At 36.6% G+C, this 17,221-nt stretch overlaps 1 protein-coding gene across 1 annotated transcript in view; it reads left to right on the forward strand.

Moving 5' to 3' along the window:
- Positions 1-462: 462 nt before the first annotated feature.
- TMEM232 (transmembrane protein 232) overlaps positions 463-17,221 on the forward strand; it is a gene marked incomplete at its 3' end in the record, with an annotated part of 116,870 nt that continues 100,111 nt past the window's right edge. Inside the window, exons 1-4 of the mRNA XM_083353505.1 lie at positions 463-746; positions 7,193-7,304; positions 8,390-8,495; positions 13,459-13,616. Coding sequence (XP_083209631.1) covers positions 613-746; positions 7,193-7,304; positions 8,390-8,495; positions 13,459-13,616 — 510 coding nt within the window. The 5' untranslated portion in view covers positions 463-612. The remainder of the gene's footprint in view (positions 747-7,192; positions 7,305-8,389; positions 8,496-13,458; positions 13,617-17,221) is intronic.

Consider the following 17,221-nt stretch of genomic DNA (forward strand, 5'->3'; position numbering starts at 1 on the left):
ACTTGTGAAGTTTATAAGCAATTATTTTTCTATTCATCAACAGCATAGTTTAAATTATATTTTAGGAATTTTTATATTTTAAATAGTGATGTAAGTTTAATGGACATTTCCATTATTCTATTTGTGGATAATATTGTAATTCTTTGATATTATATTGCCTATCACATATCACTTAATAACATGTAAATCGATTAATCAAACATCAAGCTAGTCTGTTGTGGTGGCTAATTAACTGATCAAGAAGTAATAATGAAATAGATTGGAATAAATCAGTTTGGCATGAATCCAGATGCAATTCAACAATTGTATTTTTAATGTAAATAGCATAACACATCGCAATTTTATTTTAGCTATTCTATTATGAATATTTGATTAACATAAATGCCATTTAAATTGTTTTCTAAGTAGAGTGCTAAAAACACCCTAAGTATTTTTAAATTGCTTGTTCCTTTTAGGATATCCAAATTATTGGTTTTGTTTTGTTTCGTTCTTCAATTCCCTGGAGGACATGACAAAAAACTTTTAAAGTTTAGTCTTGTATAGGAAATTGTAATCTTTCCTTTTGGCTGTACTGTTTTTGTTTTTTTGTTTTAAGACTGAATTTACAACACCATGCCTATTTTAAAAGTGCCAGTGTGTTATAACTTTGGCATTGTGTCCCGTGATGAGCACGAAAAGCTTCATCAGAGACTGGTGACTGAATATCTGAAAAAATGTTCAGCTGATTTCAAGAGAAAACCACTTAGGTAAGTTTAAATATTGATAATTGATGCAGTATTTATACCTTTAGTGTTTTCAGGGTTCTCAATCCATGCCTTAAGCAAAGAGCAAGTCAGCGAAACACTTTGTTAGAGTTTAAATAAAGTGTCCTCAAAATATAGAAAATGAAAGATACGGTGTACAATATGATAGATGGGACATGACTTCACTGTTGCCTTTTCAGCCTATGCTAATAGATTCCTGCACCGTTAACAGCCACTAACTCAGCGACTGTTTGAAGTTATGACACCACTGAATGAATGGTACTTATGATCTGTCCTTGAAATTCTGGCCATCCCAGTACCCCTGTGGTCATCTGATCATGATCTGAGCATTGGGAAACTACATTGGCTTGCACTTACAATGGTTGTGGTGTCTCATGGTCACATGATCACCATATATGACCTTCTCTGCTGGCTTCTCAAAAGTAAAATCAATGGGGAAGCCAGCAGGGAAGGTCACATGTCACTCCTGTAAATCACTCCCATTTCCATCAGGACCCAGATTGTTGGGGGCAATAAGCTGACTTTGTAATAATGCCGCTTAGGGTGTGTGTGAAAGCCCTAATAAGCAGGCATATACATAGAATGAAGGCTACTGCTAAGTTTGTAAAGCCACCCTGAGTCTTCGGAGAAGGGCGGGATATAAATGGAATAAAAATAAAAATAAAATAAATAAAAATAATGACCTTGCAATGGGGACTTTCAGGATTGCTGTCGCTAAGCAGTGCTGTCATGCGATATTGTGCTTTACAATTGCATCACTTGGTGATGGAAATCATGGTTCCAATTTTTGATGTTAACTGAGGAATACCTGTAAATCCGTTCTGGATCATTTTCTGGTGCATGTTATTTACTGCATGTAAATAATACATTCCATAGGTACAATAGCAATTTCTTCTAATGGTGGTATCTATACCACTTGTGAACAGGTGGATACTATTGGATTTCAGTAAGAGATAAGAAACGTTAACACTTGAAGAGTTTTATACAAATAAAAGGGAAATGTAACAACTATCTGCTTAAGGAAAAAGGGGAATAAGAAACCAAAATAATCTTAGCACTTAAATTGAGTTAGCAAAAATAAACCTGTCCTCCGCATTTAGGAACTAAAATATTATCCCATGTCCTGGAATTTACTGGAAACTATTAATAAGATTCATGCTTAAGGAATTAGCTCTCTATTATAACTATAATAGGTGGAGTGAAACTTAGAATAATTACTTAGAATAATATCTGTTTGCCTAAATGAAATAGTAGAATCCATATTGAATCTCATCTGTGAGTCATTATCAGCAGTGTCCTGTCAGTTGAATTTAAATACATTTTAAAAATTGATCTTAAGTTTCCATTAAATGGAATTTTATATGACATTAATTTTCTTGATGAGAACTAATAAAATTAATTTCTGTGATACCTTCTTAAAAATAATGTTATGTATCCAAGTCATCTGCATAGCAACAGCCACCAGGGGGCGTTGGCCTGGACGGTTTTGGCAGGAAACCTAGGGCCAACCCCATTGGCTGGTCGCCTACCTGGCTGGGTATTTAAGGAGGCCAGGTAGCCCTTGTTCCGGCAGTACGCTACCCCCCCCAATAAAGAGCTAAACACGTACTCAGGCTGGCGTCTCTTCCTTGCGTCGGACCCACTACATTACAAATAAAGGAAACAGAAGTTTGCTTGGATAAATTACTGTTTGAAGAGGGTGATAATGTTACTTAAATACACCTCCTCACATCCTTGACTAGGCATAATCTGGAATAACCTTTCTTCTGCAGACTTGCTCCTTTCCTGACTTCACTTCGCTATTTTGTAGAGTGTTTTAGCTTAGATCTTGCCATCAATTTCTTTTCATATAGCTTTTTTATATTGCTTTGTTTTGGTTTTTAATTTGTACTTGGATATTTTAGAGTTACCGTATATACTTGAGTATAAGCCGAATTTTTCAGCCCACTTTTTGGGCTGAAAAATTCCACTTCGGCTTATACTCCAGTCAACAAAAAAAACTTACCGAGGACTTGTGCGCGGCCGAGGCTTTGGTGCTTCCGGGATCGCCCGCACCTCTCCCAAGCCACCGCCGTCCGAGACCTGCCGAAGTTTGGGGAGGTTTGGGGAGGTGCGCGCGCACCTCCCCAAACTCCGCGCCTTGCCTGCCTGCTTCTTTCCGCAGCGGAAAGAAGCAGGCAGGCAGGGCGCGGAGGAACGGAGACTTGCCGACGTTTGGGGAGGTTTGGGCGCCTCCCCAAACCTCGGCAGGTCTCCGTTCCTCCGCGCAGACCTGCCGACGTTTGGGGAGGTTTGGGCGCCTCCCCAAACCTCCCCAAACCTCGGCAGGTCTCCGTTCCTCCTGCCGACCTTTGGGGAGGTTTGGGCGCCTCCCCAAACCTCCCCAAACCTCGGCAGGTCTCCGTTCCTCCTGCCGACCTTTGGGGAGGTTTGGGCGCCTCCCCAAACCTCCCCAAACCTCGGCAGGTCTCCGTTCCTCCTGCCGACCTTTGGGGAGGTTTGGGCGCCTCCCCAAACCTCGGCAGGTCTCCGTTCCTCCGCGCAGACCTGCCGACGTTTGGGAAGGTTTGGGCGCCTCCCCAAACCTCCCCAGGTCTCCGTTCCTGTTTGGGGAGGTTTGGGCGCCTCCCCAAACCTCCCCAAACCTCGGCAGGTCTCCGTTCTTCCTGCCGACCTTTGGGGAGGTTTGGGCGCCTCCCCAAACCTCCCCAAACCTCGGCAGGTCTGCGCGGAGGAACGGAGACCTGCCGAGGTTTGGGGAGGTTTGGAGAGGCGCCCAAACCTCCCCAAAGGTCGGCAGGAGGAACGGAGACCTGCCGAGGTTTGGGGAGGTTTGGGGAGGCGCCCAAACCTCCCCAAAGGTCGGCAGGAGGAACGGAGACCTGCCGACGAGCCGCGGCCACACAGGGTATTCCTGTGTATTCAGGCTTGCAAAATGGCGGATCGAGCCTCTGCTGGCGGCAGAGGCTTGCAGAACGGCGGATCGGCTTATACTCGAGTCAATAACTTTTTCCAGTTTTTGGGGGTGAAATTGGGGGTCTCGGCTTATACTCGAGTCGGCTTATACTCAAGTATATACGGTATATTGTATAAATTGCCAAGAGTTGTTTTTAATTGTGGCAAAATATAAATGCAATAAATAATTATATAAATAATGGAGGAAATGAAAGAGATTCCACCACCTTTAACACTTCTCTAGCCCCTGTTAGTCATCTGGACATTTTCAGCCAAGGTATAGTCTCTCTGTCTCTCTCTTTCATACACACAGACACACGAAATCCATCTCTCTTATCGTAAATATATTGCTATCAGTTGGCAGATTAATAATGTAAGAGAATACAGTACACTTATCATGAAGAGTTCATAGCATCCTATCATTACAGGTTATTCCAAGACTGTGGACAATTGATTATTACATGCATAATTAAATTCATACATCAAGGTGCCTTACACTATATCATCATAGTATATGTCATAGTTTGATACAATGATGACTTCCTAGCAAATACATGGTTAGTGCAATAGACCTAGATACATTCATAAATTATTAATGGTTATAAATGCAATCCATGAAGTAATGTCATTAACTTCGAAGCAGCATGATGGTTAACCATAACTTTAATTAATATATTTCTGTTGACCACTGATATAACATATTACTAGCTTCGTACAGGTGGCCTTGTTTAACAAACACTCATTCAGCAACTATTCGAATGTGACGTGGTGCTGAATGAGTGATAGTTATGATTGGTCCTCAAAATATTGGCTGGCAACACCACTCCTGCAGTCGTGTGATTGCGATTTGCAATGTTCCCTGCCAGCTTTCCACAATGAGAGTCAGGGAGAAGTTGACAAGAATTTGGAAGTCATGATCAGTTGAGTTCCTTGCTTAATGACCTATGTGGAACTACTCTTGTTACTATTCTGCCTTGTAAATAATTAAAGGAGAGAGATACCATTTTGTAAGTTAGTCTTTTTTCTTAGTCTGCTAATAGGAAGTATGATTTTTACTCTTTCAAAGACATTCTGTTCTGTCCCTGATTTCTACTATGCCTATGTATCAATTATTTAATTTTTGCAAGTTTGGTTATTGATTAAAAATTTCTATATTAGTTTCTTAATGAACACATATAGATATGAATTACAATATTATATCAAACATTTAACATCTACAAATAAAACTGAATCAATTACTTCAGGCAATATCAGTCAACTGATTAAACAAAAATGAAAAGGCATAGTTTTACTTTAGAATTTCAAGTGATTCCTATGGCATAACTGCACAAAATCTGATATGTCACAACAATTCCCTGTAAACCACCCTGAGTCCTTCGGGAAAGGGCGGTATACAAATCCAAATAAATAAATAAATAAATAAATAAATAAATAAATAAATAAATAAATAAATATAGGAATATTTTCTGTAGTGAATATACACCCCCTTAACTAAGAGTGTATTTGACATTTTTTTTTAAAAAAAAATCCTAGCTGTTACTTTTCTCCAGAAAAAAAATCCAAACTTGCCACAGGGTGGCTCCTTTGTTTATTAAAAACAAGTCAGTGAGAATCATAGAAGCATTCACAGCAGAGGATAAAATCCAGCAAAATTGATGCAGACACACCTATGAATCTACCACATTATTTATTTCCTTTTTGGGTAAGCAGTCTTAAGCCAACTGTGGAAAAATAAGGAAGCAAAATAAGTTTAAAAATGAAATTATAGAAGAGGAAAGGAAATATAGGACACAATTGATAAAAAATTCAAAATAGTCAAAATAATATGGTTGAAGCTTACAGCATGGCATTGATAAGTGCAATAATTGATATTAAATGACTTTTAGGGAAAACATGCCAGAAATGGAAGGACAAAATTGAGAACCTCTTTTCCAGTTCACCCATTTAATCCAAGAGAAATGAGAATAGGAACTGCCTCCTAATGACAACAGTATCATTTATAAATGTATGTTTTAAAAAAGCTAGGCCTAAATGTCCAGGTTCACAGTGGACTTACCAATTCTTTTTCATAATCCTCTTCTTACTAATTTGTCCCACCCACATGGGACTTCATATAAGAATCTGGCTTTATACATATTTTTTTGGTTTTGTGAAATCAACAATGCTTCTTCCTTCACTGTACATATGTGTGTACTTTTGTGGCTCCAGCTACTTACGGTAGTTAGTTTTTATCCTGGAAGAGATTTGAAATTAATTGTACTTGGTACTTGCAGAGATAGTGAATTCTCTTTTCCTTTGGAAAACAGTTGGGCAAAGAAGGTTTTCAATAGCAGTGGAAATGTAGGAGGGAGAACTTGTTGATGATCACATTGTTTTGGTGACTTTCAGTCAAACACTACTTTGAGCAATTCCAAATGAGCTGCTAACTGTAGGCAGAGCTTCACAGTCACACTGAGAGAGCTTAAACCAGTACCTTCCCAGCATATAATGTACCTGTTACATTTGAAACATGTCAAGTACAAGGGAGAGACAATAATAGACATCTTGTACAGAAAGTGTGCATCCTGAAAGACCCACTCTTCAGAAGACAAACAACTGGCTCTTGTTTTTCCAGTATTTAATAACCATTTGTTTAGTGACCATTCAAACTTTAATAACACTTGCTCAGTGATCATTCAAACTTACAATAGTGCTGAAGGAGTGATACTTATGATCTGTACTCAAAGTTCCAGCCATTGCAGCATCTCTGCATGTGATTGTTCAGCACCCGGATTGACATTATGACATTGTAATGTCACACAGTCACATCATTGGAATTTGTGACCTTCTTTGCTATCTTTCTGCAAGCAAAGTCACTGGCAAAGCTGGCAGGAGGTTGCAAAGGTGACCATGTGAGATTGCACTTAATGATGATGTGGGATTTGTTTAACAACTGGACGTGCAGAACTGCCATTGCTAAATTGCAGTCATGTGATACTGGGCTTTACAACTGCATCACTTAGTAACAGTAATTCTGGTCCCAACTGATGTTACCTGAAGATGGAAGTGGTAAAGATGCACAGGAGTGTACCAGCTAGGAGCTTTGGAAAACTCCATCTAGGCCAAAGCCTGGCCTATTTCATTGCCAAAACTAATGAACAGATTGAATTCTGGACAGCAACTTCTTAAGCTAGATTACTTTCAGGATAGAAAACCAGTATTTCCATCTAGATAGAAGAGTGGCCTGTCACACAGATATATTGTTCTGATCTTACCAGGATAAATTGTTCTGATCTTACCAAGATAGAATTTTCAAATGTGTAGAAGCTATAAATTTTTTTGTAAAAGTGAGACAGCAGCAGATAATCTTAAAGACTGACATTACACAATGGATCTTTTAAAATTAAATAAGTTTTCTGTTCTTTTATGCTTGAAAGGTTAATTCTGTGTATTTGTCCAATTAAATTGATATTCTCTTCCGTATATCTTTCTAGAAATCCATTTGAACTTACTGAAAAATTCATTGAGAATTTCAATAATGCCTCAGAAACAGAAAGAAATGAAGCATTCATAGATCTGGCTAAAAAAATGCTTGCTAGATGCAAGGTTTGTATATGTAGGATTCGTAAAAAGTCATTTATAAAGACCATTTGTTGAACCTAAATATTTATGGTGCTGTTTTAGACCTGAGAATTAATGAAAATACTTTTTACTACATCATATTCATTTTCTTTTTAAAGTTATTCATACAAAGATGTGCAGAAAGGACAATGTTAAAATAATTTGTATTTTAACATCTAAAATGTATAAGATATTGCCAGGCTGAAAATGCTTGAAATACTTGTTTTCTTTTTAAATGTAGTCACGTTGAAGTAATTTCATGAAAACAATCTTGGGGTGAGGAAAGGACATCAGAAAACTTCTTACTTTTTAATTATTGCCTCTTGTTCCAGGAGATGAGGAAAAAGAAATGGCCTGACAGACTTTCCTTTCGTAGTCAAGTTAAATATTGTTATGGCAATCCAGTATAAAAATAAGGCAAAGTTACTCCAACTCTGACAGAATTATGTTTTAAAAGCCTACTCTCAAATGCCCAAAGACGTTTCATTGGATTGGTTTTGGGCACCAGTGCAAGTCATTGCTGGAATGCAGAGCTTGTAATTAATTGCTCTTTGTTGCAAGGCACTTCAATTGGTGGTAACAATATAATTACACTCAGTATTTATCTTCTTATTTAAGTGTTAAGCTGAGAGATGAAAACATTGCTATCTCTGCTAGCCCCTGTATTTTCTTGTCAGCAGTTCATTTTAAACGTTATCTTTAAGTAGTGCTTTGCATACTTTGACAATGCTATTTTTTGTACTGCCATTCATTATGTTTCTGTTATTTAATAGAGCAGCTCCACTTTTCCAGTCTGACAAAAGATGCTACTGCTTTAAGAGTCTTATGCATTCCTTAAGCAGCATCAGCAACATGTATTCCAAGCAGAAGGTTGAAAAATGTCAGGCTGCTTTAATGAATAGCTCAGAGGCACTACACTTGTGCAAGGTCTGAAGAATTTCTTCTGAATTCCTTCCGAATATGCTCATTAGTCTTTAGTTCAGCCCCAAGTCTATTGTTAGTTTTTTTTGGGGGGGGGGCGGAAATGGTATTATAATCTTTTGCTTCTTTCTATTTTATATTCTTGACAGAGACGATTGGGGCTCAACGTATTAGGCTGTGGGAAGTATGTGAATCTTCCAGTAGCATGGACTGAGGCAATAATGTTATCACAGTGCAAAGGAGAAATTAGTGAAGGTATGTTACTTTTTCATTTTAATAGATACACATTTTCTCTTTCTGCTGAACAAATACAGCTAAATTATGAACACAGAGACCTCATTTGAATAAAGTATTTGGTGGAAAGAAGCTATTATGTTTGTTTGTTCAATATAAAAATACACAATTAGCTAAAATACATCAACATACATTTATTTATTTATTTATTTATTTATTTATTTATTTATTTATTTATTTACATTTATATACCGCCCTTTCCCTGAGGACTCAGGGCGGTTTACAGGGAATTAAAAAGTCCACCATACAAAAGTTAAAAACCAAATTAAAAAATATTAAATTGACCCTTAAAAACTTAAAAACTTAAAAACTTAAAAACCCCAATTAAAAATTTCTCCTCAGCCTGGGCCCGAGAGCTCAAAGAGCCAGGTCTTCAGGCCCTGGCGGAATGATCGGAGGTCGGGGGCAGTTCTCAGCTCCACCGGCAGCTGGTTCCAGAGGGCAGGTGCTCCCACTGAGAAGGCCCTATCCCTGGGTGTCACCAGCCGGCAATCTCTCACCGGCGGAACCCTGAGCAGACCCTCCCTGTGGGAGCGCACTGGGCGAAGGGCGTTTGATGCCGGCAGCAGGTGTTCCCTCAAATAACCCGGACCCAGGCCATGTAGGGCTTTATAGGTAATAACCAGCACTTTGAATTTCACATGCTATTGGAATAATGATGTCATTATGCAGATGACTTAAATTGATGCACATGACATAATTTGCTTAACATGCAAAATGTTGCCCTGTTTCTTCAGAAGAAGTAAATCACACAGATATTGTAAAATTTGATCAATATACATTTACCTATCTTGTCTGGACTACATTGGATGCAATAAATCCATACTGGGGGGGCACCTAGAAGGAAATTTATCCTATTGTATCCAACTTTGGCTAAAAGTGATACTGTTAAATAGTGTTTAGGAGGTCTTTGCCCTCCCCATATGTTTCTTCTGAGCAAGATGGACAGAGGTTAACCACTGCAAACATTCCACTCGTTCAGTGAAAAACCATACCGAACTCTGATTCTAACAGCTTGCATTTTGATTCTTATTGTTTTTGCAACTTCAAAACAACATACATTCATTATTATTCATTTTGATTTCATTTTCAAATAAGATTGATTTAGAAATCCTTTTCTGAATTTAGATGTGAATAGGCTGTAATTCAGCATGCGTAAGCTACTGAAATAATTTGCCTTAAATAATGAAAGGCTTTAGTTTTTCCCCCAGTTATTCAATAAATAAAATGATAATTGACCCTCAAGATTATGGAGCATTCTCTAAAATATGTTTTGTTCTCTGTCTTAAAATCCTTGGAGAACAGAATATTTTATTTTTTAAAAAAAATGCTGGTGTATATCTCACACCTAAGCTTTTATTTAAAATTCACAGTAGAATTAAAATAATAATTTTGAAAATACAGGGAGATAAGTAATAAAGTGGTTGGATAAGGGCAATAATAACGATTGCCACATCTGAGATTTTCTTCCTTGTTACCTGAAATATATATGCTGAATGAAAAATAAGTGGTTGGTGATTTAAAGCTAAATATGCAAAGTGAATCGTGACCATATTGTACACATAACTACGCTACATTGTTTTGTTAGTTTATGTATTTATTCACTGCAGAACTAAAATGGGATGTCATTCAAAGAGATCTGGAATAAGTTTGTTATGGTTTATCATGGATAGGAAATAGGACTTTAGAATAGGCCACGGCTTTTCCCAGATAGTTCATTTAAACTGGAAAGCAGCATGCAATCCTGATGAAGCACAGGCTGCTTAATACAGATGGTCCTTGAATTCCAACAGTTCATTTAGCGATCGTTAACAGCACTGAAAAAAGTGACTTCTGACTGTTTTTCGCACTTACAACCATTCCAGCATTTCTAGAGTCATGTGATCAAAATTCAGATGCTTGGCAACTGACTCATATTTATGACAATTGCAGCATCTCAGAGTCATGTGAATTACTTTTTGTGACCTTCTGACAAGCGAAGTCAATGGGGAAGCCAGATTCACTTAACAACTGTGTTACTATCTTAACAACTGCATTGATTAACTTAACAATTAAGGCAAGACAAGTATTAGTAAAATGAGGCAAAATTCACTTAACAAATGTCTCACTTAGCAACAGAAATTTTGGGCTCAGTTACAGTCATAAAACAAGGATTATCTATACAATACTGGATGGGGCTGCAATAGCTCTATGTGTATTTATGCAAATTTTATATATATATATATATATATATATATATATATATATATATATATATATATATATATATGCAAATTATTCAAATTGCTAATAAAGAATTTGGGAGGCTAAGATGATCATTTCGAACTATTTATGTTCTCATCAGTTAGTCATACCCTTTATCTGAGATTCGAACCCGGGCTGATTATATATATCAGGCAGTGTTTTAACCTCCTGAGCCACGGGTTCCTTCTCTCTTATATTAGCTGGAAGGCAAGGCAAATGTATGTTTAAGTATTTGTCAAGGTTTTTTGAGTGGACCTTGCTAATTAACTCTTTCATTCCTGTTTTGGCCCGGCTCAGGGCTTATCCACAGGAACTAGTCAACTTATGACAGCTCATTATTTATTAGCAATTTGAATAATTTGCACAAATAATGAGCTGTCATAAGTTGACTAGTTCCTGTGGATAAGCCCTGAGCCGGGCCAAAACAGGAATGAAAGAGTTAATTAGCAAGGTCCACTCAAAAAAACCTTGACAAATACTTAAACATACATTTGCCTTGCCTTCCAGCTAATATAAGAGAGAAGGAACCCGTGGCTCAGGAGGTTAAAACACTGCCTGATATATATAATCAGCCCGGGTTCGAATCTCAGATAAAGGGTATGACTAACTGATGAGAACATAAATAGTTCGAAATGATCATCTTAGCCTCCCAAATTCTTTATTAGCAATTTGAATAATTTGCACAAATAATGAGCTGTCATAAGTTGACTAGTTCCTGTGGATAAGCCCTGAGCCGGGCCAAAACAGGAATGAAAGAGTTAATTAGCAAGGTCCACTCAAAAAACCTTGACAAATACTTAAACATACATTTGCCTTGCCTTCCAGCTAATATAAGAGAGAAGGAACCCGTGGCTCAGGAGGTTAAAACACTGCCTGATATATATAATCAGCCCGGGTTCGAATCTCAGATAAAGGGTATGACTAACTGATGAGAACATAAATAGTTCGAAATGATCATCTTAGCCTCCCAAATTCTTTATTAGCAATTTGAATAATTTGCACAAATAATGAGCTGTCATAAGTTGACTAGTTCCTGTGGATAAGCCCTGAGCCGGGCCAAAACAGGAATGAAAGAGTTAATTAGCAAGGTCCACTCAAAAAACCTTGACAAATACTTAAACATACATTTGCCTTGCCTTTCAGCTAATATAAGAGAGAAGGAACCCGTGGCTCAGGAGGTTAAAACACTGCCTGATATATATAATCAGCCCGGGTTCGAATCTCAGATAAAGGGTATGACTAACTGATGAGAACATAAATAGTTCGAAATGATCATCTTAGCCTCCCAAATTCTTTATTAGCAATTTGAATAATTTGCACAAATAATGAGCTGTCATAAGTTGACTAGTTCCTGTGGATAAGCCCTGAGCCGGGCCAAAACAGGAATGAAAGAGTTAATTAGCAAGGTCCACTCAAAAAACCTTGACAAATACTTAAACATATATATATATATATATATATATATATATATATATATATATATATATATATATATATATATATATATATATAGAGAGAGAGAGAGAGAGAGAGAGAGAGAGAGAGAGAGAGAGAGAAAACTAAAACTGTTCTAAAACTTATCAGTGTAAATAATATTTAGGTAGCTATTTAATTGATCCAAAGATGCTCTTCTACTTACAGAAGGTTCTTCAATCCAGGCAAGACATGGAATTAGCAAAAATCACCTTCTTTTTCTATATTTTTCATTTGGCAAATCATAAAACTGTCTCTAAAATGTTATGGAATTAAGGCAAATATACGTGTTCCAGAATAACGTTGCAGGATCCAATCTGGGTCAGTCACCAGGTTATGGAATTGTCTGGAATAATCTTTCTTATGTTGGAATCTTCCATAATCAGAATTTCCAGCCAGCAGGACTAAAATATGTCTGTGTAAGCTTGTGAGTTTGAGCCCATATGAGAAACAATTATTGTTTAATAGTTTTTAGAAAGCAAAGATGGTGATTCCCTCAGCTTCCAGAACTCTAAAGCCACTGGAGACTACTTATCTTACAGTCTCCTTGCAGGGAGCTACTGCTTACAATAGTTTGGGGTAATCTGAGTCCTCTCGTTTTTCAGAGAAGAATTCCAAGATCTGGTCTTTTCACAGTTCCTCATTCTGCTATGATCATAAGCTCCACTCTCAGTGGAGTCATCTTGAGTTGAGGGTGGAGTTTCGTTCTCTGAGCTTGTGAGTTGGTTTCCAAACATTTCGTTACCAGGTCAGGTAACATCTTAAGTGGAGTTTAGGGGATGTCAGTATTGGTGTTCTTATGCTTATAAGGCCTTAATGTGGTCAGTAGGTTTTGTGATGGGAGGTCACATCTTGTCTTCTTCATTGCTTCCCAGGGCCTCACATTGCACATTCTTGGTGGCCCATTCAACTTTATTAGATGGCTTTATTATGCAATAGTATTTAATTCACATTCTAGCATAAATATTTCAGCAACTGTTGATCAAAATTATGAGAGGGCTGAGTCTTAATTACATTTTCATCAAAATGATAATCAGAACAGGCAAACAATCTGGAGGAAATTGATTCAACACTTGTTATTTGTTTAGAATTTGGCAAGCATTGTGATGCAGGTGTGATAAGTATTGCATGAAATATTAAGATTTTGTAGACTTGTAAAATAGTAATACCAATCTGAATTTGTTTTTCCTTTCCTTTTTTACTTTAGAAGCTCTTGAGATTCTTGGAATTTCATTGGATCATGCCCCTATTGCTCCAGAACACATCAGTATTTTATTTTTTGTAGCGGAATGCATTTTGTATAAACTCTGTTATGATGCAGCACAGAAATCATATCTATTCTCATGTGAAATCAAATTGTTGAAGGTATGCTTTTAATATTAACACACTGGTTTCTTATATAGATATGTGATCTTCAGTGATTATATAGATCTTATATGCTAATATCCCTTTAGTCTTTTATGCAGATTTGCTCTTTCTGCAGGTGTCAATGCTGCAACTTTGTTTTTATTTGCCACAGTTGGGAGGGGAGATATGTGCTTTTAAGGTTAGACAAAACAATAAATTGTCCTGTGGGAACCAAGGTCATTGCTGCTGGGGTTTTGGCGGGTTGTGCTTTCTGTTAGAAAGCCCTGCCAAAGTAGTTTATTGGGGAATGTGATTAGTGACATGTTACTGGGGTGGGAAGTTCAATTTTGTTACTTTGTAACCTTTGAGGGAATTTCAGTCTTGGTTTCACTTTTGATCCTACCAATACTTTGTAGCCAATATGTTCTTTAAGGACACCTTTTGCCTTGGAGTTCTGTTTTTACTGGTCTCATCTATTGGAACTATGACGTTAGGACTGGGAAAGATTTCTTACTTCAGGAAGTGCATCTGGAGATCACAGGTTCAGATAGTACTTGAAACTATTTTCTGGTTATTTTCTTCTTGCTTTTTTTTTTTTGCTTTGGAATGTCATTTAGACTTTTTTTTTTAGTAAGTAATGATTTTTAGTTAGTAATGATTTTTATGTTTACTGCTTTAAAGAAATATTCCAGAAAAGTATTAAAGAAACATTACCCCCCTTTTAAAAATAAAATGAAACATTTGTCGATGAAGATGAAGATTCTCAGTCAACTAGGTAGAGTTGTCGTAAGTTGAGTCATGGCAACTGGATTTCTTTTCTTTTTTTTTTGGTTTGAAAGTTCTTGCTGCTTATTCAAGTAGCTTCTGAAGAAGAAGCTACTTAGATAAGCAGCAAAATCTCTCAGACCAAAAATGAAAAGAAGTCCAGTTGCCATGACTCAATTTCCAGACAAAATGAAACAGTGTAATTGCTAAAATGATGCTTTACATTAGGATAAACTAAAATAAGTCTACACTTTAGCAGATATACTGCATATAATTACTCCCTGAAGACCCAAGTATAGACTAACTTGATATATTGATTTGTAGACTGCTGTTGCTTCTGAAATCAAACCCAAACTAAGTACCAACTAAGGCCTAGGCAACAATTACACTTCAAAGACTTTGTGCATAAGCTATGTTTTCAGACTTTAAAAATTATGCTAGGATAGATACCCAACCCACCCATCAAACCTGCACACACAGTAAAAAAAAAAGCATGTGCAAAATTACATTTCCCCAAATAATGACAACAGCAACAACAACAATCACTTCAACACTTGGGCAATTCCAGTCATTATATATACAAGAATGTGGCTTGGATAAAGGAGGTGAAGAAGGGAAAAAAAGGAAGCTGAAATGACTTTGAACTAGTCCTATTCTGTCAGCCCTAGGCAGTAATAAACTGCTTTTGAAAACGTTGCCAAAAAACCTGCAGGATGCAGTTGTCGAGTTAAAAATGATTTGAGGACACAACTTTTAAATTTGTATGTGGCCTACTGTTATATTTTCTAGTTTATTTATGTGAAGAAATACATATTAAATTTAAAATGTTATTGTTCCATATATTTACAATTTACTTGCATGCTTACATTGTGGGGCACAAATTAGTGCTTGCTTTGGAAATAGTTGTACAAAGCAAAGTTTTACTATACATATCATTGTTTGTATATTGGTTTTTATTTTTTATTTTTGTAAGCTGCCCAGAGTCACTGAGAGAGAATGGCGGCCATACACACTTTTTCAAACAAACAAGTCGGGAAGTAGAGGGAACATTATAATTGACTGAATCTCTGGGTGGAGATTATTTCATAGGATGAGGTCTGGCATTGAAAAAAAACTGTCTTTGGGATCCTGTCTATCTCATTTATGTATTTGGAAAATCTTTTGTGTCCTCACTTGAAACAGTAGGATGTAATGAAATGGTTCCATATGAAGCAGATGGCTTAAACTATCAACTTTGCAGCTTTTTCCAGAATTCATTGGTTTTGAATAGTCCATAAAACTATGAAATAAATTATCTATACTTAATCCATATTTTAAATATTCGAAAATGGTCCTGTAAAATAATGTTTTTTTCTTAGAAGTAGCTAATATTGCCTTGCATAATAAACTTCTCAGTATTTGTTAGGTCTCTTTATTCTTCCACGCAGATTACCATTAACTATAATATATTTTGTTTGGTCACATATCTTAAAGAAGCAGCAAGAGAATTAGCTATTCAAGGGTGAAATTGGTGCCATGTAAAAGAAAATTTCCAAATGAAGACGTTTATTTCTTAAAGCTGAATTGAACTTCCATAAAAATTGAACGGCTTATGGGGACATTTTGCTTAATGGTATAATGTGGCTCTGAGCTTTAATCATATATATTTTTCTTACCATTTATTAAGCTTTCTTAAATAATTCATTTTACTATGACTTCACTAATTTTTCTACTAAATATTTTTGAGAATCTCACTTTAGCAAGTAAGCTGTTAGTTTTATTTTTATTAGATTTTTTAATCCTGCTTTTATTATTTTATAAGTATCTCAAGGCAGCAAACAAACATAATTTTCCTTTCTCCTCCTATTTTCCACACAACAACAGCTCTTGAGGTGGGTTGACTGAGAGAGAGAGTGACTGGCCCAAAGTCACTCAGTTGGCTTTCAGGGCTAAGGCAGGACTAGAACTCACAGTCTTCCTGTTTCTAGACCACTGCTTTAACTGGAAGTAAACATGAAGCATTGTACAACTTAACAGAACATCAAACTGAATATACATTGGAACAGAACCTACGTGATTAGCATTGCACTACACATCAGATAGTTCACAAAATGTAGCTTCATATCCTAGAACGCAAAGAAACAATGGGGGGGGAGGGGAAGTTGTAGAATAAAAAAAATGAACCTTGCAAATAACCAAAGAGTTACGAATTCAGAAAAATTACTTGCCTACAGATAGTTATGCTATTGAAGAGCCTGAAACCCAGCTAGGTGGCAGCACTTAGCCATTTTTGGTCTCAAAAGGCTGGACCAGCTTAGAACTTGGATGCTAATTCACTAGGACATTTTAATACTATAGACTAGACATGAAAGAGAAAACAAAATTCTCAAAAGATAATGGTCATTTTTTTACCTATAAATAAAAGTACATACTGTAGTTATGTCCAAGAAATCCTCAGGAGTTGGATTGACTTTAGAAGCTGAGAGTAAATAATATTTTTTTCAACACAAACAGCCAGCAAATTTGCTCTGTCATTAATGGATGCTTTGTTTTGTCTCTCATGTACTAACAACTATATTTTTGTCCAGATAATTTTGATCAGCTTATTTTTTGATGCCGTTGGAGTGTTAAAAACATTGTATTCAATCTTATATGCACTTAGACACATTTGGAAGACAAGTCTATCAGTTCTGAGGAACTCAATTATTCTGACATTTTCTACTGACTTTTTTATTACTTTCTTTTCTATAATGATGATGATGTAGGCACTCAATTGTCATAGATATTACTGATTCCTGTCTTCCTCTTAGTTTAATATGCTAATGAAGCAAAATACTGTAATCCCTCAAGGAAAAAAACATTTTTAATCTTTATTTTGG

Source organism: Vipera ursinii (genome assembly GCF_947247035.1).
Source record: "Vipera ursinii genome assembly, chromosome: 2".
Lineage (NCBI taxonomy): Eukaryota > Metazoa > Chordata > Lepidosauria > Squamata > Viperidae > Vipera > Vipera ursinii.